General features: G+C 44.5%; 1 protein-coding gene across 1 annotated transcript in view; it reads left to right on the top strand.

Moving 5' to 3' along the window:
- TDRD6 (tudor domain containing 6) overlaps positions 1-23,547 on the top strand; it is a 2,323,386-nt gene that overhangs the window by 975,879 nt on the left and 1,323,960 nt on the right. Inside the window, exon 11 of the mRNA XM_086926239.1 lies at positions 12,828-12,914. Within this exon, the coding sequence (XP_086782365.1) occupies positions 12,828-12,914 (87 nt within the window). The remainder of the gene's footprint in view (positions 1-12,827; positions 12,915-23,547) is intronic.

A 23,547-nucleotide genomic window follows, 5' to 3' on the forward strand; every position in this document is an offset into this window, starting at 1 on the left:
AACTGAAGCCGAAGGAAAATATGGTGTTTAAACATTTAATAAACTCATGCTAACTTAACACAATATATAGAAACGCAGTAACCATATGACACCCCCCCCCAATGATCCGAGGACGGTCAAAAAAGGAAAAAATTAAGCCAATACTATAAGAAAGGCAAAACATGAAAGCAGAGTTCAACAATATTGAGCCAAGCTAAATGTATGTAAATGTATATAAAAATCAATAATACAAAATATGTATGAATGCCTATAGTGGCCACACAAAATTATAAAAATACAAAAAAACTTGAACTTGAGGCCATTTATAAAATCATAGGCCCAGAATATATCCAAGTCCAATGTTCGTAATAGAAAAGGCACCATTCAGAATTACTAAAAAGTCACGTGCCATAATAGTGAAAGTCTCCAAAGCCACTCATGGGTGGATAGAATATGCAAAATAGGTAGCCACAGCTTCCAACATGAAATCACTGTCATCATCCGAAAACAGTTCAGCCATCCAATTAAGCAATGGGAAAGAACATACGTGCTCCTCCAGCACCGAATCCTCTAGCAACATCAGAGGACAACTCCGTGGGTTCTCGAGAACGCTATGTGCCAGAAAGTCATGCGCCGCTGTGGATATGTCCCACTGACCCATTAGTCCATGCATCGCTGCCACGACCATAACCCTTTCGCCAGAACAAACCAACTCGTGAGCAACTACGGGGCTCATCAGCTGATCAAAATCGACGTCAGGAGATGTCGGTAAGCAGAGACACAAATCAATGGCCCAGTCGAAATCACAGCTCAGGCAATGAAACACAGGCTGGACACATGTGAAATAGGAAAATCGAAACGATAATCCAAAAGCCGTGCTTAAAGTCGCAAGCGGCAAGGAGCCATAGTAATCAAGCATCCGGTTGCGAAACAGCATCAGTAGGGGCTGAGCGTTTTCTTGCGCAGGATGGGCATCCATGTTTTATAAAGCAAAAGATCACCAGAACGCCTGCAGCCAAAGCCAGCAAAACAGGGAATCCGCCAAACAAGCTTGCGAATATAGAATGAAAAAACGCGGGGATAATACCAAATACTTTTTCAAACGTAGTCACGAGACCACTGCTAACCAATTTAAAAAAATGTGCTAGGCCAGACGTGGAGGAGGCATTAAAGATTTGATGAACCAGCTCGCAGAAATGAAACGGCAAATCAGTATTTAAAAGTGCCTGCACCTCTGTGCGTGTGTTAGCTATGTGAAGGACATAAGTTTCACGGGCCGAGCTCAGGGCCACTTCTTTTTGAGACAATAGGGCTCTTATTCGGCTCAAGCCATTGAACTCTGCTCTCAAGGTTGGGATTCGCGGCCAAATGGAAACATCTGAATTCCCATGCGTGGGTGGATATAACACGTTCTTGCAACACACCACACGTTCAGATACAGTAACCACATATGCGATACAGACCATTAACCCACAACACATTTTGTTGTTCAAAAGTAAATAACTACCGTTAGACAATAAAGTGAATGTGGGAACTATAGCAGGAACCGGTGTGCCTTTTAAAACACAGGCTAAATTTGGCCTGTCCTGATTACAAGAACCATGCAATTGGATGTGCCTGCATATCAGTGAACGGTCAGGTGACTGTGTGCATTCTTCACCATTCAGATTCACTTCCTTTCCTTCTTTCAGACATCTGTATGTATATGGTAAAAACCACGTCTCATGCAGGAAAGCACTTCCCAGTGGTTCATATCGCCCTATAGCAATATATCTCATACAATTTGTAAATTTATACAGAGCAAATGGTAAAGTAATAATACCATGGATAAGCCATGTAGCAGCAGCCGCCTCAGCCACAGAGAAGGGCAAAGATTCTAACTTCCCAATGTGTAACATAGAAAATGATGCATCTCGCATGGAAAGCATGCGCTGCTTGTCAGTCAAATTAAATGGGGCAAATAGTGATGAGACGTTCATATAACTCCAAGGCACTCGACCAGCCTTTAGAGTCTGTAGTGTCCAAGCAAACTGCATAACAGAACGCAATTGATTTTGACCATGATATAATACGGACACTTCATCATGCACAATGTCAACAACAGAAGAAACAATATTGTTTAATGTGTAAATTCGGGAAGACAGCGTGTTAATACTGTTATCGACCACTGCAAGTACTTTTTCAATAGCCCTTAGGCGCTTAGCAGCCTCAATTTGAGACACTTTCCAAATTTCATTGTAAACGGCATAAATCCACCGTTTAGATCTACCCTTAGCTGGGCCTTTTATAAAATCATTCAAATCCACATTTTCAGTTAACTGAGACAGATGTAGTTTAACTGCAGCTAACGTGGAATGTTGTAACCAATTTTGACACAGTTTCCCTACAGAGTAAGTGGTGACAGTATAATCAGTTTCAAAACGGGGATCTGGTCGCACTTGTGTGAACCCTTCAGCCAACCCCAGAAATCGACGTTGGCAAGAATCAGAACTCTTTTGCCACAACAGCCAACCTTTTGGATCCAAGCTGGATACATTAAAGGACGAATTGTGTATTAGAGATTGTATCTCATGAATAGACAATTCAGAAAAATTACCCCAACCTGAATATTCTTCTAATTCGGGGATAATTGGTGTATTTAATTTTTTAGAAGTAGCCAAACCAAAGCATGTTGTTTGGGAAATAGTAGAATTTAGAAACAACATGTGATTTGGGATGAGACATGCACGGTGCAAAGCCTCAGGGCCTTGTATCTGCCAATCTTTGGTACCCCAAACCGATTTAAGGTCAATAATTCTCTTCCAGAACTCGTAGCCATCTAAAGCCAATTTGTCTAGAAAGGACTTCGACTACAGCAACTTTGTATCGGTAAGTCTAACTTTGGACATGGACTTTTCTGTCATTATGAAATAAAAGGACTCAGGATTTGATTGATTGAAATCTGTGAAATAACTGTATTTTTTCAGAAATGTACTGGAGCTTCCAATTAAAGGAGCTGGGCAGTGCTCCCACTGCGTGTATTTCACAGCAACCCTCCTGGAATTCGTCTTATGGAGAAAATGATTACCATAATGTTGGAAGCAAAACAAATCACCATAATTAATAGAATCTGAATATAAGTCTTCATCATCAAAATCCGCATAGTATTTCAAATCAGAAAATAATGCTTCTACGGCCTGAATATCCCAATCATCAGAACGTATATTTTTGTTTAATCACATCTCCCATGTTTACTCTAACCACATTCGGAACATTAATCACTTCAGTGGGCCCATGTATTTGAAATCTAACCGCATCCCACACAATACCATCAAGGACAGGCCAAGCAGTAATGTTGACTGTATTCAAGTTTCGTTTCAGTCTGTGTGCTGAATGTGAAGAGGAAAGAGGGGCCAATGTTCCATTAAGGTACCGAACTCCTGTTCTTTCTTTAACGTAGTGACCATCAATCAGGCGGAAAAAATAAAACACAAAACCAATTGACATAAAAAGGTAAAATGAAAATAGGATCAACCAAATGTATGTCCAAGGGGGAATTAAAAAATGTTTTTTAAACAACATGGCATATTTCGCAATAGTTGAGGGTTTCTTTGAAAGTTCCGAAACAGAGTCAAAAGAGAATCTGGACTGGTCGGCCAAACGAGTCTGCAAATCAGGCATCGATAAATCAGCAGGATAGGTGTAGTTCAGCTCATCAATGTTAGTAACAGGAATAGTATTTAATAAAGGACTGGGTATGGCAGGCATCTCGAGGGACACCTCCTGTTCTGTACCAGATGTAAAAGCCAGCACAGAGTGCCTCACCATGGAAGGACAGGATACAGCCGGTGTCATGCTATGAAGAATCGGCCACCCTGTGTGTCTTGACATTGTCAATAGAAATAAATCTTTTTTCCTTACGACCTGGAAGTGGTGGTAAAATGACTGTTCTCATGCCCTTCACTCCAAGAACTCGAACCGGTGCACGATATGAGGGACCAAACTCTTTCTTGTTATCGATCTTCTCTCGAACCAGTTCTCCAACTTGGGGTAGCCAGCCAACTACCGGGATCTGCAACGCATCATCCGATGTGGAGGGCAAATGTTCCTTTGCTAGACTGTCTCTGGTCTTTTGTAGATCCTGTAAAACATTGCAATGTTCATCTACGTCAAAGGCCGAGGCCTGGGCCTTGCAGTCTAAACCATCGAGGTCAGGGACGTACATCTTGATACCAAAGAGCATTTCGTATGGGGTCCGCCCACCCAGAGACCTTCTAGGGAGATTATTAAGCGCACGCTGCACGCCATTGAGGTGGGCTAACCAGTTTCTGCCAGTGCCTATAACTCGGGCTGTCAAAGATTGCTTTAAGTCACAGTTCATTCGTTCCACTACACTGTTACCCTCGGGTCTGTACGGACTTGAAAACTTGACTTGGACCCCCAACGAAACCATAGCATCCTTATACGCCTTAGAGGCGAAAGCTGGACCCTGATCCGAATGGAAGGTACCACAGGCAAAAATCCCTACAAAGACTCGCAAATCCTTGATGACAGTCCGTGAATCAGCGCTCCGATGTGGCCATACCCACACAAAGCGTGTGCATGAATCAACTGCTACCAAGATGTACTTGTATGCAGTATCAGAAGAAAATGGACCGCAGTGATCCAAATAAACGCATCCAAGCGGTTTATTAGAGATGTACAACTGTGTCTGAGGCAGACGCGCAGCAGTCGAAGGTTTAATCTGCTGGCAAATGTCACATTGAAGGACATAATCGCGCGTCTGTTTGTACAGTCCCCGCCACCAGAACCTCTGCTGTAGCTGAGTTACAGTGGCTGACACGCCCGCATGCGCAGACGCCACACCTTCATGAGCCGCTGTAATCAATGCAGCCCTGCGATCCGAGTTGGGAACTAGCCGTTCGCCAACATCAGGAATTTTCACATAAGGAACCTTATCAGGACTTAAGTGGTATGTGTACTTAGAAGGGAACCCGCAGGATATTTACCTCCCTTCTCGGTCGCAGCAACAGCTGCCAAGATGTCATCATCTATTTTGCTTTTGGACCTCGTGACTGCTGCAACTAAGTATTTTGATACCGCTGACTTCGCTGCTTCATCAGCAAGCGAATTGCCAACAGCGTGGACCCCCACGCGCTGATGGCCGAGAGTATGAATCACAAACACGAGTGGCAACTTATCTTTAAGTTCCGCCACTCGGACCCAGATCATTTTATGTTTTATTGTGCTACCTTTGGAATCACGAAATTCATTCTGAATCCAAAAGAACAAGTTTTCATTGTAAGACTGGACACAGTAGTAAGAGTCACTTACGATCAAAGTCGTCACACTAGGATCTGCGTACTCCAATGCAAGCATCAGCGCACGAAGCTCTGCTAATTGTGCGGTGCAGTCCCCAAGCATCTTCGTGTGCACGACACTGGACTTGAACTCATCGTTCACCATGGGACCGACCACAATGGCGCAAGCGGAAACGTAGGCATGTTTAGAGCCATGCGCAACCTGCGCCGAACCATCAGTGTAAATGATGCAATGGAAATCCTCCAACGGCCGCATTGCTAAAGGAGCAGGATGAACAAATTCATACTGTAAATACTCCTGCGACCGTAAAGTGGCGTCAAAAATAAACGTGACATCCTGGGACGTCAAGGATGCAGCCCACTGAATCCACCTAGGGTGCAAAGCTTTGGAATTAGGTACACTGGCTTTCGTAACTGCCTCCAAGGCAGGACACGGGGTAACAACCAACATGCGTTTTCCTTGTGACAGGGCACGTTCCTTAAGAATCGCCATCTGTACAGCCGTCAAAACTTTCTCCACAGTGGAAAAACGCAGTTCAGCCGAAGTGTACAAGTGTGACTTGTAAGCAATAGGTACTGTATCTCCTTCATTAAAAGTCAGGTACGTGAAACCCACCGCCCCAGGGATTATTCTTATCACCAGGTTGGTCTGGTTATCACGAGTCTGTAAGTATTCAGAAGCGAGCAAATCAGCCTGCAAAGACTGCAGAATGGCTGAATGCTCAGGCAGCCAGCATGATTTGGAAAAAGATGGTTGTATCAAAGCATACAAAGGCTTGATACGCTGGGCATATTCCGGAATGTAAGTCCTCCCGAAATTCAAGAAGCCCAGTAGAGATTGTAATTTTTTCAGTGTTGTCGGAGAGCGCAACTGTGCGCATTTCTCCAGGAAGTGAGGTGCTAACCCCTTTCCCTCATTGTTAAGCTCGTAGCCCAGAAACAACACTGTGTACTCTGCAATGTGCGACTTTGCAAAGTTAAACTTGTAACCTATGTCCGCAAAGTTACAAATTATGCTATTCACTCAACACAGATGCTCCCAAAGATCGTCGTCTGTCAGATAAATGTCATCCACATACGAACAAGCAACTAGGTCGAAGACCTCCAAAAGAGAGACTATGCGGGCGGAGAATACTCCTGGACTATTCTTATAGCCCATTGGGAGACGCCAAAACATTTTTTGCACACCGCCGCATGTGAAGCTGGTCCATTGGGAACTTAGACCGTCTAATCTATGGGCATAAAAACCATTGGAAATGTCAAGCGTGGTTTTGAACCGTTTACGCTCAAGACTATTCACTAACGCAGAGCCATGAGTATTCTGTACTGCGCAGTTACGGCAATGCGAGTTCAAATGCCTATAATCCAAAACCAAACGATATGAGCCATCTGGCTGGTTTACAGTAAAAAGGGGGTTATTCATCGGTGACACACACGTTTCAATTACACCTTGATATTCCAATTGTTCAAGGATAGCTGCGACTGAAGCTTTGGCTTCACGCCGTATGGGATATTGAGGTTGAGGCTGCGGCTGAGACCGTAAAGGAATCTCGAGGCTTGGAGACCATTTATCCCAGCCACACTGATTGCGGTACACAGCCGGCGCAAGCGCCAGAGCCCACTCTTCTGCAAAATGCAGCGCTTCCACTCTCGATATAGTGTGCGCAAAACTGGGGAGGATCACCTCCTCCCCTCGCGGAGCTGCGAGAACAAAAGGTGGGGGCCAGTCAGCCTCCGAAAGCAAAATGTCATACGTAGACGAAAGATTTTCCCAAAATACCCCTTTTACAGTTCGCTGCATGTCACCTTCGATTAACAGGACAATTTCAAAAAGACGTTCATGGGAAGCCACATGCGTATCAGCTGTTTCAATTACAACATAAGTGTCAGTCGCTGTCACCTTCAACAGTGGACGGAGGGCCTCTCTCACTATGGTAATCTCTGCTGCGCTGTCCAGCAAGGTCAGAGCCCACGTCAGATTCCGAAGCCGCGTTGTCACTATCGGGGGCATATCGACCACTAGTATCCGAAGACTGACCCTGGGGCTGCTTTTTCTCTTTATCAGGAAAAGCCTTAAGCCCCTTTGCATTGCGGCCAACCGTCTTATAAGCAGCCACAATAATCCTTGCCAACCGACGGGGTCTCTCGGCCTCGGGAACTAACGCCAATGCGTTAGCAACCTGAAAGTTCACTGCATCCCCCTTGACATTCGCAAGGATCAGATCGCAAACTACATCAAAGGTGCCACATAGGCGCATACCCAATTCAACCGCCGACTCCGGTCCGTGTTCGTCCTGAACACGTTTAAGGACCGCACCCAGATTGGTCACAGACGGGGTGCCATAGCACCTCGAATAGACCGCTGCAAAAGTCTTACCCCAGGTCTCACAGTCAACAAGTTCAGGTGCCAAATCTTTCGGTAAACTTAGTGTAAGAATCCTGTGTTTATCACCAGGACTCGTGTTGGGAAACACAGCTTCCAGCTGGCCGAATTTCTCAGCAAGCCAGAACGGAAAATCATCCTTGTCCTGGGGCCTTTTGCCCATCACGGAATTCACCATGACAGGATTGATTTTCAAACCAGCCTGTTCTGCACGAAGCTGTGCACCCCTAGGGGCTACGTCCTGAACATTACGGCTAGTGTAATGAACAAGCGCTCTAATCACTGCTACTGCGACTTCATGAAGCCGCCGCAGATCAGCCACGTTACAAGTGGCGCGATTAGGGTGAGGAGTGAATCCAGCCAAAGCGGGCCAAGGTGTGCCCGGAATGGCAAAGGACCTAACCTCGGAGTGGTTAAAGCGTGTGGTAGGGCGCCACCAAACCAAACTCCATGCTGCCAAGCATCAATAGGAACTTCCAGTGCCCTGTACAGAGCATACGCAACCGGTACAGCTGAAGCAGTGTATGAATGGAACACTCCAGAATTAGCGTCCACCGCCGGAAATGTCACCCACGAATAAAACAGTTCGTACGGGTAAGCATGTTCCGCACTCACCACCAGAACCACAGCCAAGCCGTCCACAGGGACATTATAAGCCCGCAAATGGTCTTGCACCGCAATGTGACTATGATGCGGGATGTCCACGGCTTGTGCCATGTCAGCACAGGAAAGTGAAAAAACAAAGATTACTTTGTAGCACAACTGGGTAGTAATTCAAGGAAACCGTTTTTAGATAGATTCAAGCTTGAAAAAGACCTATTTCAAAAATAGGTAGGTTTTTCTGACACTGCCGTTTTCCGGAAACGGGAATGAAGGTGTTAAGGTTTGAATGATATACTACTCGAGTGTCATGATATAAGGCCAACAACGTATGGGCGCCATGTAGCAGGGTTTCCGTTCTCCGACAGAACTGTGCACAGAGATCTAGAACCTGGGTGAGTTAGGGTGACCCAAAACTCACCTTAGTTTCAGAAATCCCCTTACCAAGCTAGCTACAGTGTCTCATTGGTAGTAACAACTTCCCAATGACTTAGACAATCCAGAACATGAACTTAGGGTACCTCAGGTATCGTGGAACACATGAACACTCTTTCGTTATATAATCATTACAAACCGAAACTGGTAGGAAAAGAACAAACGTGCAAGTTTGAAATGTTTATTTTTCAATGCAAAGTTCTCAAACGCAGTATCTTATATAATATCAACATACATATTATAAAAATCAGAGTTAGCAGCATAGTCACTAGTCCATAGTAAGCGAAGGGTGAAAGCATATTATAATGCAAAATCTATAGAAATCTTTATCACCTATATTTCGCGCACCCTAATTAGCATATTATATTATATGTAAGAAGGTCTCATTTGGGTTTTTAGCAGGGCGGGCCCATACCTCTAATGGTCAGTAGGAGCAGATCACATCAACAGCTACCAGCTCTCTGCATGCGAAGCATCAATTGTGTTGATTCATTCCCTGTAACTCTATCTTAAACCCGAGCCCAATGTTGGCAGCAACATTATTTGTGTTATGTCTAATGTGGTGCGAGGATCAGGCCTTCAGCAACCTTGTGTTAGGTTATTCTTAGAGGGTGCAGTTCTCAGTGTGCAGACATTTGTACCAAGTGTACCAAGCGCGACTGATATCAGAGCAATAACATATTATTCTCAAATAAATCACATCTTTCGTCTAGGTTGAAAGCTACAATAACAATTAGGTGTCGTGTGCAAACTGAAGCCGAAGGAAAATATGGTGTTTAAACATTTAATAAACTCATGCTAGCTTAACACAATATATAGAAACGCAGTAACCATATGACAAGACCAATATCATTAATAAATACTGATAGTAAGGTATATTCTAAAATACTTGCCTCTCGACTATCAAAAATAATATCTACAATTGTTTCCCGATTGCAGCATGGGTTCATTCCAAATAGAGATACAGCAGATCATATTCGCAGAATCATTGCCTTGATGGATTGGGCCGAAGGCACTAATACATCAATCAGGATCACCCTATTGAATGCCGAAAAGGCATTCGATAGGGTGGCCTGGCCTTATCTTTGGGATGTACTTTATATGAAGGGATTTGGTCCAGGTATAATAACAGCTTTCAAAGGTCTGTATCAAAATCCGATATCATGTGTTAAAATAGGGGCTTATAAATCTGCTCCATTTCCTATTCAACGAGGAACGCGTCAAGGATGCCCATCCTCTCCACTCCTCTTCGCCATATACATTGATATTTTTCTCAATCAATTAAACCAGAGAGAGGATATAATCCCGGTGGAGGTGGCAGTTTTTAGTTACAGGGCTCTCTCATATGCAGACGACGTGGTAGTAGTAACCAAAGAAACCAAAAAAGCTTTTTTCAAGATTGAAGAATTGGCAGCAACTTTTGGTTCCTTTTCAGGATATAAATTACATCTATCTAAAACACAAATACTTTTTGTTGGTCAAAATCTCCCGCCCCGAATTAATATAGTTTCCGAAGCAACCTATCTGGCAATTAAATTAACCACTCCAATTTTTAATATTCCCAAACTTAACTATACTCCAATTTTGAAAAAAGCTAACACCACTTTGGAACGAATTGATCATCTACACTTATCATTACACGGTAGGAATAACGTCTTAAAAATGTTAATCCTGCCAAAATTTTTATACTTATTTAGAACAGTGCCACTCGAATTTCTGTTAGATTTTTTCAAACAATTAGAAAAAATGGCAGGGAGATTCTTATGGGGATTCAAGGGTATTCGCAGAGCTTATAAAAAAATGATTCTACCAAAGTCTAGAGGAGGATGGGATATCCCACATTTTCTATTTTATTTTCTAGCAGCCGTATTACAATTTATTTCCCCTTTAATTGTAGGTCATAAAGCTCCGTTATCACTAGCGCATACTCCATCGATATATGAATTTGCATTAGGTACTGAAGCTCGAGGCTATTTTTTTAAAAATAATAGAACCAAGCTATTAAAAAAAAAAACGAAATTTAAGGTCATAACTGCTGAATATAAAACATGGAAAATTATAAGGAGACTGGTTGGGATTCCAAAATTGTTGCAATATACTCCTCTAAACTCACCACACTTTTTCCCCCCTATATTCAGAGACTCTGTGATGAATAGATGTAAAAATAATGGTATTTTCTACTTGGGTGATTTATGGTTAGAGAATCGTATAATCACTTTTTCTGAACTTCAACTTAAATTTAAACTCACAACCCTTGATTATTTCTAATATTTACAGCTTTATAGTTTTTTAAACTCGCTATCTTCTAATGATTGTCAAGGTTTTCAAAACATTTTACTGATAGACAGTCTTTATTCTAAAAGAAAAATTGGCTATTTTTATAATTTACTTATGACTTACCATCCAGATGATTTATCTGTGATTCAACAGAAACGGGGTGCGAAATTAGGAGTAAATGATGTTTTCATTAAAGAATCGATTGAGCTAGCCAATGCTATTTTAATCTCTGGGCGATCTCGAACCCAACATTACATGGTTATGTTCGATCTTTATTATACACCTGCTAAAGTCAAGAAATGGGGGGTTACTGTTGGTATATGCTGTAATCGCTGTACTCTGATAGGAGCCGACACAACACATGTTTTTTTCTTGTATTAAGTTATCTGTTATACTATCAGAAATTCAGAAATTTATTCAGATCATATTAGAGAGAACAATAATTCTCACTCCTGAGTTGATCTTATTTGGACTATCATCAGACTCCATAGAAAAATAACATATGTCTGATTTTTATTATGATGTCTGAATTTCGTGCTTCTATCACCCAAGAGTGGATTAGTCCCGAACCACCTTCTTTCTCTATGTGGAGGGCTCGCTTATTAGCCAAATTTAATTTTGAACTTGCAATTTATTCAACAAAAGGGCGAAAAAGGAAACAACTAGGGATGAAAATCTGGGCTCCGATACAACAGTGGATTCAAGGGGAATTGAATTGATAGTTTTTGAAGTAATTCTATCGAAGGTTATTTACCCCTTATCATTATTCTTTTTCTCTACATTCCTGATCTTTCTATTGGAGAATCTGATCTTATTTTTCATGTTTTTGAATTCTATGATATACAATGAGATAATCGGATTTGTTTGCAAGAAAAAAAAAAAATGAATGTGGAGTTGCCCTCGGTTACATCTGCCTGCCAGGCGTGAGCCTCCCTGCACAAGTTTATAAGACGTTGCTGCCTGGATAGCCAAGTCTGGAGAGACTGCTTCTTTGGCCGTTCAGTTCTCCAGGACTTTATGGTGTGAACTTGGTTTGCAGACCCACCTCTGGGGCTGGTATTGCTTGGGTATCTCTTCTAAGGTAAGGAATCTATAACGAATATTCCTTTTCAGAAGAACAAGTTACTTACCTTTGGTAACGATATATCTATAAGAGACCTATATTAGTTATATATTCCTATCCGCCCCACCCATCCTCACCGTTCTGCGAACTGACTTCTAGAGTAAGGGACTCCCTTTCAGGCCCTAGTTTTGTGCACCATTGGGCAGTGTCTTGCATGGCTCTGCCCGGCTGGTTTGAAATGTTGTGTAAAGAACTGACGTTAGCACTCAGGGGCGGCGTCTAAGACACAGCAACGCCATTCCGGCGAACACTACGCCAGCGACGTACGTGGAGTCTACCGACGCCACCTACCAATGCGCATGGGTACTGCTAAAGAAAAAAATCTCGGAACCAGTCTGACTACTGGATAAGGAATCTAGAACTAATATATCTCTTACAGATATATTGTTACCAAAGGTACGTAATTTGTTCATTTGGTTGTGTAACATGGTGTCAAATACTGGAATATGTAATGTAGTGATACTGACAGACCACGTATGCCATACAGTTTTCAGCTATAAATCTGGAACATATAAAAATTGTAATTTGCGTGACCCAATGTGTACCTCTAGAAATTAGAGGCAAAGCATTATTTGTATTCTTCCTCTATTACATATTGCCTCTAGTGCCCCAAGACTTTGGCATGCTTTTGGAGGCATACCATGGGGTCCTACACAGGGTGCTAAAGTATTACATTACATTAGTTTTAACCAGCTGTTACATCTCGTCTTTTTTCATTTTTTTTTTTAAGGGCTTACTTTGGATGAGGATTTACCAGTGATGGTTCCTGAATCAAAACTAGAAATTGATGTACCTAGTTCTACCCCTACAGCTGAAGGTATTTATCCTGCTCTTTTTCAAAAGAACTCAGTGGTGCTGCAACACATTTCAGAGTGGGTGTACTGCCATCAGTGTTGCATACCAGAGTCATAGCGATAATGAAAAATTCAAGGGTCACACTAAGCAGTATAGCAAATGAACCACATTCATTCAGCAGGAGATTTAGTGTATATCTACCTAGCTAGAGTGCATTTTGTAGCACACTGTCACAAATATCTTACTAAAACGTGGTATGGTAGCTCACTGGAATTGACAGATTGCACATTTTTTATTGAAATGACACTTCAGAATTTGAAAAAGTGCTCCAATTGTGCTCTTTTAATGGCTGATATATTTTCTAATCAATGTACAGTTCATTTACAGGTTTTGGGTTTTGTGAGGTTTGAAAATAAATTGACATACCCTGTACTCAAACAAAATTATCAAATAATTCACTTTACAAAATCCTCTCACTTCGTAGTCCGAGAAAGTAAACGTCAATCTCCATGTTAAATGAACAGATATTTGTCAGTCAATGCAGCTTGGGTATTTGTCAGTCAAGACCTCTGTCTCTGAATGCACAGCAAATGTGAGAAGATAAAGACAAAAATTGTAGGCATATTTATTATTTCTCTTCTGAACTCCAGTATAGTTATATTTTGGGTTGCTGCAGGTGATCAAACGCTATGTTGCGTTTGTCAGTGTCATTTATCCTAGATCCATATATTCTGCAGAGGTGAATAGCCCACTGATCTAAGCACTTTTAAAATCGTTAAATGTGTAAAGATGGAATGGTCTGTTTCTCCTAATCCTTTCATTGTAGTTTGTTGATTTGGTTCAGCGTTTTCCAACATTTTGTTTGTTCACCTCTCTCTTAGTTTATAGAACATTACCTGAAAATCAAATCTTTTTTGAATGTAGAAATCAGATGACCCTTTCATTTACTTTTATTGCAATTGGTACCCTCGGAAAATCTTAGAAAAGATGGTTCAGCAACAATAATCCTCCTTTGTAGAAGCAAATGGTTTGCTGTATGACACACAATCCGGCTTCCGTGCAGGTTATAGCACGGAGACTGCACTAGTGTTATTGTCTAAAACGGTCAGAGAATTGGCTGACGGTGGTGCTTCTGGTATGGTAGTGCTACTTGATCTGTCGGCAGTGTTCGATAAGATAGCTCATTCGACCATGCTGAAGAGATTAAGTCATCTTGGCTTTCAGGACAGTGTTATCCTGACTGCAGTCTTTTTTTTTTTTTTTAGAAGATCGATTTGTACAGGTCTTCCTTACCCTTTTTTTTATCTTAATTCAAACCATTAGTTTGTGGAATTTCTCAGGTCTCTCTTCCTAGCCCATTGCTTTTTAATCTATATTTAGCCCTTTTTGCCATTCTCATCGAATCCTGGGAAGTGAAGGTTGTCTCGTATGCGGATGACATGCAGCTTGTATTTTTGTTCAGACAGCATTCAGAAGCAGCATTCTTCTTAATTTCAAAGAGTGCTTAAAGGAAATCTCAAAGATGAACAGTAACTTTTTTAAACTAAACGCGAGCAAGACTGAGGTGCTCTATTTTTTTAGTCAGATGTCTGTTCCACCTAGCCTCTGGTAGCCTTCAGATTTGAATCATCCAACGCTGGTCTCATCTGCTAGAAATCTAGGAATTAGATTTGGTGCCGATCTCGTTTGCGGCTCAAATCCGGCAGATTTCCTCATCCTATTGAAGTTAAGATATGTCATAAGGCTATTGTGTTTTCTCCCAGAGGAGAGCCGAAAGATATTGTCAATGCATTGGTGACCTCTTATTTGGATTATGCCAATAGCTTATGCCTGGGACTTCCAGCTTTTCTGATCCTTAGATTGCAAATCATTCAGAATGTAACAGCTAGGATCATTCATCCGGTCTATTTTTGCCATCACGTCTCCCCCATCTGAGGCAGGGTCATTGGCTCCCGGTCAAGTGTAAAGCCCTGACATTGGACTCCAGAACCTTAAGCGGCATAGAGCCACATTACCTCAGAAAAAGGCTTAGCTTGTACCAGCAGTATTGAGCCCTGAGAACTAATCTCCTGCAACAACATCACATTCTGTACGGAGGGCTAACCTCTAGAATGCACTGCCCACCCACTTATGCTTGCTGAGACTGAACAGGGATTCAGGAAGGATTTAAAAGCATGGCTCTTCAGTCAGGCGTAGATCAAGTTGGCCAGTCTGTTCCTCAATCTCGCTATGAGTGCCGGGACACCTCAGCTGAGGTAGCTGCGCCCTGTACCAGGGGCTTTGATTGAGGTACTTGTCCTGATGAAGCATAGGGCAAAAAAAGACAATGGTTCCTGTGTCACTGGTGAACAAGGTATCCGCTAAATATCAAATGTTGTAGATTTTATTTCACTTCCTTTCTTTTTTCTCTATTGTGAAATTTAAATTAAATTCATTACCTTCCTTTGCCATTGGTGTGGTTCTCGGAGCACTTTTTGTGGATGGGTGTGTGTGGCAGGAAGTGCTGAAACACGTTACTGCGTATACTTGAATAACCAAAGACCTAATCCTAGATCCTACCCTCCGTGTTGGTGTCGGTTTTTTGAACAAGTGCATCAGAAGTGGAGTTGATAGATATATGTATGTATGTGTGTGTGTGTGTGTTTGTGTGTGTGTGTATATATATATATATATCTATTTCAAGGTATTCCGATTTTCCTGTGCAATCCTGCATAAGTTTCAATAACGGATACGGACCACAGTTAGGTGCTTGAAGTTTTATTCGGTGCTTGTGGTCGCCATGGCGCGTTTCAGTCCCTCCCTGGGGCCTTGCTCACATGATACGGTGCAAGGAATCACATTGGTTGAAATACATTTGCATTTTCATGACGTTTTCAATATAGGCACACGAGCAATAGACATAGAAAAGCAATTCTCTTAGCTTTATAATATCCGTCATTATAGCCTTGGCGTTATTTCTGTTATCATAATTTTTTGTGCAAAGTTGCAAATAAATATTTAATATAATCATAATTTAAGATTATTCAATTTGAATGACATCACAGATTTTTAAACAAATAAAAGTACAGTAAAACGCATCATTTTGTAAATTTCTTAAAAACGTCATTTATATTAAAACAAATATTAAATACATGCTGCAGCCCCTGGTAGGCCCTGGGTGTAGGAGAGTAGGGTCTGCAATCCTATGATCACCCCATATTTTTGCTTTTGTTTCACTGGTTTACGACTTTCTCTGGCTGTGGGCCTGCTAATCAGACCCACAGCCTAGCTGTTCTCTCACTAAATTACAACGTGTACTCTAGGTGCATTTACCAATTGGTACTGGGCCACCTTATCAGGCCCTGTAACTCAGGGCATAGGTCTACCCAGGGCCTACCAGGGGCTGCAGCATGTATTATGCCACCCCTGGCTGGCCATCTAAAATCTGACACAACTGGCTGCACGACAGCTGGGGCAAGGTGGTGTAATCACCCTTTGCTTTAGATATAGTATACCTATATCTAACCCTAAAATGGACGCACAGATTCCTATCAGTCACTCCTATGGCAGGCCTTGACAATCCTGAAGGCAGAGTGCTTGGAATCGTGTGAGATGGCGCTCTGGCATGAGCTGAGCCCGGTTGCACCTGCGGAACCAAGTCCTAATAGCTGTTCCATGATAACGCGTACCATATACTCTTAAGTGCATTATAATCCTCGCGGTTATATGCTATCTCTGGTTTCGCTTTATCAAAACATGTCGAGTAAGGTGTCATACGAATTGGAATACTAACCCCTCGCCAATTCTGGCGACTGGGTTAGCATTTCACCCTTCTAGAGGGACACGACATGTATGTAACTGTGAACCCCGGTTAAAGTTAACTCGAGCCTCGGCATCACAAAATGGATGCTGCCCCCACAGACACAAGTCTGACCCCCTGAGGCTGGGAGTCCTTCCAGCGAGGGGAGCTTGGACAAAGGGTTTCCTGTCAGGGGCTGTGCTAGCACCATCCCAGACATGGTTTTGTGTATCCTGGGTAGGCAGGGCTTTAGAGGAAGGTGACTGCAAGTGGCACCCCGGTGCTCACTGTGCATCTGCCGGCTAGAACCAGTTCCAGGGGCACACCAGCCCCTGAGCTGGGGAAAGTCCGGCATGGGAGAGGGGTGTAACCACCCCCCTTCCTGGTCCCACCCCTAGGGCAGGACCTAGTCGCGTACCCACCCCTTTCTTTAGGATAAAGGCTGGAGCGGGGACCCTTCCAAATTAGATCATCTTTGAATCAAGAAACTACTTTCTACGAAAGGAACTCTCGCCTTCTTCTCAAGATTTCTCCCTTGTGACTAAGGAGTAGTCACCCTGCATCCGCAGGCACCATCTAAGAACTCTGCGGTTTGCTGCACGTCCTTCCTCCGGAATCCGACCGACCAGCACGACGAGACCCGGCTTCCCTGGCACCTCTGACCTCTACCTACCTCTACAGCTAAGCTGAGAACCGTAGGTGCGACGAGACCTCGAGGGACCGGCCATCATCAGAACTGCACGACTTCTATCCAGCACGACCACCGAGGGATCCTCGTGTGATTGCTTTGGGGTCCGAGAAGCCCCAACCCTGAGGAGCTCCAGCACCGAAGTTAATCCCTCCAGCATCCACCAGATATGTGTGGGGCCCTTCTGCTTTTTGGCTGCTCACCGCGTTGTCTGGCTACTAGCCCGCTGGCTTGTGGCCTTCCCGACGACGACCGACGACAACAACACTGCTGTTCTGGTTGCTCCAGACTGGCCCTTGCTCCCTTCCAAAAGAGGAGCACCCCGGACCCTCCTGGTCCACTCGACGCCATTTTGAGTCCACCGCGTGGGCTTGAATTTGCCAAGACTTGTTGCCCCAATCCTGGGTCCAGCGACGTCGACAGCAGCAACCATCGTGGGACAGCTCGCACCTTCATCCTGGTGGCCGACAACGCCTCCTGGTCCGTGAGACTGCAGAGCCCAGCGTCGCCCACTCACCTGGTCGAGGTGACTCCATCCGGTGCCATCCTGGTGCCCATCTAATAACTGGCTAGTGATTCAGAACTTGGTCCCCTCTGCTTACATGTGTCTTCCATCTTCGATCCAGGCTTGGCTCCACCAAACAATCTTCACTGGTCGCCTGCCAGCAACTCCTTCTTTCAGGCTCCTGGTTCGTCAACGAGGGTTTTCCGACGACACTTGAACCCTATGCAGCCGCAGCCCCTGGGCTAGGTAAACCGAGTACCCCGGTGCTCCAGCGTAGAACAACTCTCTAAGTGCCGAGATCCACTTTCGTTTTTGACCTACCTAGTCGGGTTCGCCCGAGAACACTAAGTTTGCTTTTACTAGCCTCCATAGACTTTGTCCCGCATCCCGCGTGAGAGTGCACACTCTGCACCCGAGTCCCCTAGGCCACCTGCTAGTAATCTGAAGGTTCAGTAGGCCAGTCCTAGTGATTCCAAACCCTATGAGATTAGTACTTACCTCCTAGTAATTTCGCATTCCACTTTTGTAGTATATGGTTTTCCGTGCCCCTCGGGCATTTGTGTAAATTGTGCAACTTAAAGTATTTTCGTAAGAGTTTTGTTGTGTGCTTAGTACCCTGTCCTCATAAAGAGTACAGGGCTGTTGTGATCTAAATAAATACACAGTTTATTTTCATAACACTTGTGTGGTGTCCTTTCACTTGGTGTTCAAGGGGTATATGTGATGGTATAACAGCTGGCTTAACACGCCCTCTAGAGTTTAGCCCGAAGACTGCTCGTATCCATGCTACTAGGATAGCTGGTCTATAAGGTTGACTTACAACCAATCATCAATAAGGGTTGTTTGGACTGATACACAGTGCTCACTAGAATAGTGAACATTATATATCAGGCCAACTTCTCACACTGGGTACACCTATGCCCTGGGTTACAGGGTCTGATAAGGTGGCCCAGTACCAATTGGTAAATGCACCTAAGGTACACGTGTCAATTTAGTGAGAGAACAGCAAGGCTGTGGGTCTGATTAGCAGGCCCACAGCCAGAGAAGTCGTAAACCAGTGAAGCAAAAAGCAAAAATCTGGGGTGATCATATGGATTGCAGACCCTACTCTCCTACATGACCCCCCCTGCCCCCCAAAACTTTGGGACAATAAACTAACCTTGACCAGGTGAGTCTTCTTGCTCTAAGTGGAAATACCTGGAGAGCCCATCTGCGTTGCCATGATCAGTGCCAGGTCTATGCTCCACTGTAAAATCCATCCCCTGTAGGGAAATGGACCACCTAAGCAGTTTGGGGTTTTCACCCTTCATCTGATTTAGCCACAAGAGGGGCTTATGGTCAGTCTGAATCTTGAAATGAGTGCCAAACAAGTATGGCCTCAGTTTCTTCAGGGCCCAAACCACAGCAAAGGCCTCCCTCTCAATAGCTGACCAATTTTTCTCTCTGGGGGTCATCCTTCTGCTAATAAAAGCAATGGGCTGGTCATGACCATCAAAATTCAGCTGAGATAGAACAGCTCCCACACCCAACTCAGAAGCATCTGTTTGGACAATGAATGGTTTGGAGTAGTCTGAACCCTTTAGGATAGGTGCTGTGCACTTGGCCTGCTTTAGGTCATCGAATGCTTTTTGACAGCCTGCTGTCCACTGAACTTTCTTTGGCATCTTTTTACTTGTCAGTTCATTAAGTGGAGTCACAATTGATCCATAATTCCTGACAATTTCCTATAGTAACCAGTCAGGCCCAAGAAAGCTCGAACCTGAGTCTGGGTGGTTGGAGGAGCCCAGTCCCTGATGGACTGTATCTTGCTCTCCAGTGGCTGAACCTGGCCTCCACCTACAAGGTGGCCCAGGTATACAACCTGTGTCTGCCCTATCTGGCACTTGGTGGCCTTGATAGTGAGACCTGCTGCTTGCAGTGCCTCAAACACTTTCCTCAGGTGTACCAGGTGACCCTCCCAGGTGGAACTAAAGACAGCTATATCATCAAGATATGCTGCACAGAAGTCATCCAGCCCAGTGAGAACTTGATTCACCAGCCTTTGGAAGGTGGCAGGTGCATTTTTCAAACCAAAGGGCATTTCCACAAATTGATAATGCCCACCAGGGGTAGAAAATGCTGTCTTGGGCTTGGCATCCTCAGCTAACCTGATTTGCCAATACCCAGCTGTCAGGTCAAATGTGCTTAAGTAGTTGGCAGAAGCCAATCTATCTATAAGCTCATCTGCCCTTGGTATTGGGTGTGTAGGATAAACAGGAGAAAACCCATAGACCAAGTTGGGATGGGTATACACTGTAAATAAGAACAATTCCCAACAGGTATCAATTGGAAGACAATTTCAACAGGTGTATGCAATATGCATTACAAAAGAAAGAAATTAAGGAGTCACTGCAGTTTTTGAAAAAAAGGCGGGTATTATTCACCACTTTAAGAGCAAGGCGGGTCTGTTGCAAAGTTATACAGTTAAACAGCACTGTACACATCAAATGGGGTGACAACCCAATGGCACTTGGTGAGGGTGATATATACATGAATATATACAGTGAATAGTGGTGGTAGTGCAAGTGCTGGGGTGAAACAGCGTGGTCGGCGCGTAGTGACAATAGGTGAAATATACAGAGTAATGGCTCCAGGGATCAAGTTGTAATCACTTAAAACAAGAATGAGTCAATTTCCAGGAGTACAAAACAAGTAGGGCGTCATAAAATTAAGCTGTGTGGTCGACGGCGTTTCGATCCCCATCAGTTGGGATCGTCATCAGGACTGGGTTGTCGAGGGAACAGTGATGTCCGCCAATGGCAATTTCATGCAGATGGAGGGGCTGGTGTGTAAGATCCAATGCTGAGTAGCGATTTAGAAGGCTTGAGGCAGCGGGGGTGATCGGCGTCTGAATAAATCAGGACGTCGGGTCGGCTAACGCGAGGGGCAGCTTCTGGCAATGAAGGCGGGAGCAAAACCTCATCTCTTTCTTACCACCCTGGGTGTGAGGCTTTGGCACTAGAACTACTGGACTAGCCCAAGGGCTATCTGAGGGCTCAATGACTCCCAGCTCCAACATTTTCTGCACTTCTGTTTTAATGCAGTCTCTAACATGATCAGGCTGCCTGTAGATTTTACTCTTGACTGGCAGGCTGTCACCAGTGTCAACCTCATGGGTACACCAATTGGTTTGACTGGGTGTCAGAGAGAACATATGTCTGAAGGATTGAAGAACTTGTTTGCAATCCTTCTGTTGATGGTCAGAGAGGCTGCCACAAAAGACAACACCATCTACTGATCCATCATCAGGATTCTGAGTGAGCAGGTCTGGGAGAGGGTCACTCTCTTCCTCCTGTCCCTCATCTGTGGCCATGAGCAAGCTCATGTCCTTCCTGTCAACATATGCTTTGAGCCTATTCACATGGAGCACCCTGTGGGGGCTCCTGGGAGTTCCAAGGTCCACCAGGTAGGTGACCTCTCCCTTTTGCTCAAGGATTGTGTGGGGCCCAGACCATTTGTCTTTGAGTGCTGCTGGGGCCACTGGCTCCAACACCCACAACTTCTGTCCAGGCTTGTACACAGTCAGGACAGCCTTTTGGTCATGCCAAGCTTTTTGGAGTTCTTGGCTTGCCTCTAGGTTTTTAGAAGCCTTTTCCATATACTCAGCCATCCTGGAGCGGAGACCAAGTACATAGTGTACTATGTTGGTTGCAGGCTTTTTGAGAGGTCTCTCCCATCCTTCCTTCAATAAACATAGGGGTCCTCTCACAGGATGCCCATACAGAAGTTCAAAAGGGCTGAAGCCAAACAAAAGGCAGGGTATCAGGACATCCCATCTACGCCAGAGCTTTTCAGGTAGTCCATGAATGATCCCTTTTAGGGTCCTGTTGAACCTTTCAACAAGCCCATTGCATTGTGGATGATAGGGTGTAGTGAACTTGTAGTTGACACCACATTCCTTCCACATAGCAGTTAAGTAGCTTGAGATGAAGTTTGCACCTCTGTCAGAGACAACCTCCTTAGGGAAGCCCACTCTGGAGAACACTCCAACTAGGGCTCTTGCCACAACAGGTGCTGTAGTGGTCCTAAGGGGAATAGCTTCAGGATACCTGGTGGCATGGTCCACCACCACCAGTATAAACTTGTGCCCTGATGCTGTCTGGTGTTCCATTGGACCAACAATGTCAATCCCCACTCTTTCAAAGGGCACCCCCACCACAGGCATTGGTATAAGGAGGGCCTTTGTTGTGCCACCTGACTTACCACTGGCTTGGCAAGTGACACAGGAGCGACAAAACTCCTTGGTATCCTCATTCATGTGGGGCCAGTGAAAGTGTGAGACAATTCTGTCCCAAGTCTTGTTCTGGCCTAGGTGACCTGCAAGGGGAATCTCATGGGCCAAGGTGAGAAGGAAACCTCTCAGAGAGAAGGGGATGACCAGCCTCCTGGTTGCACCAGGTTTGGGGTCTCTTGACTCAGAGTACAGGAGTCCATCTTCCCAGTATACCTTGTGGGCACCTGTGGCGTTCCCTGCAGCCTCAGCAGCAGCCTGCTGTCTGAGGGGCTCAAGAGAAGGGCATTCTAACTGTTCCTTCCCCAGGTCTTCTCTGGAGGGTCCCCCTGAACCCAGAAACTCAACCTGATCAGGTTCAAGTTCTTTAGGCTCAGTTTCCCTCAGCTCTTTGAGGTCAGCCTCCTCTGAGACTTGATCCTCAACCTGGGGCAAGGGGGAAGGCAATGCCTTAACCCTCCTGCTCTTCTTCTTGGAAGGTGTCTAATCCATTGTTCCAGGATCCAGCACCTGTTCAGTGGGGCATCTTCTGGCCTGTGACCTAGCCACAGCAAGCACATGTGCTGGCAAGCCTAACATTTCCATGTGAGTCCTCTGCTCCACTTCTGACCATAGGGATGACTCCAAATCATTGCCCAACAAACATTCAACTGGGAGGTCTGAACTAACAACAACCTTCTTTTGGCCACTTACCCCTCCCCAGGAGAAATCAACAATTGCCATACTATGGTGGGTAGTGACATTGCTGGCATTGGTCACTAGGTACTCTGGTCCTAGCATGATCTGTCCAGGGTCCACAGTGTTAGGTGTCACCATTGTGACACTGGCACAAGTGTCCCTGTAGGCCTGAGCCATCTTGGCATTTATAAAAGGTGTCTGCTTGTATTTGCCCAAAGTATTGGGACTGGCATCAGGGGATATATCCACATCCCCTGTACAGACAAGGACAGCCTGAGTGAGTGTGCCAACTAAGTTGTCATACCCCTCATAACTCAAGGTTAACCCAACTAATCCCTTGGGAGGTGCACTACCACTGCTGACTGTACTAGGGGGTGCAGGTGCCTTAGGGACTGCAGTGGCAGGAGTTTGCCCTCCTTTCTTGGTGCACTCACTAAACCAGTGAGTTTTACTTTTACAGTACTGGCACCACCTTTTAGACTGGCCTTCTTGAGTCTTCTTCTTCTGGGAAGCCTGACCCCCACCCTCTTTGGTTTGTTGGGGACCGGTCGAAGACTTCTGGTCATTTTGTTCACCTTTGGTATTATTAGCCTTCTGGTCTGCTTTCTTCTGACCACCCTGGTTCTGGCCCTGGTTCTGCTTAACCCTTTTTCTGACCCATCTGTCTGCCTTCTTTCCCAATTCTTGGGGAGAGGTCAGATCTTAGTTAACAAGGTGCTGATGCAACAACTGGTTC

This window comes from Lissotriton vulgaris, chromosome 6 (assembly GCF_964263255.1).
Source record: "Lissotriton vulgaris chromosome 6, aLisVul1.2, whole genome shotgun sequence".
NCBI classification, from domain to species: domain Eukaryota; kingdom Metazoa; phylum Chordata; class Amphibia; order Caudata; family Salamandridae; genus Lissotriton; species Lissotriton vulgaris.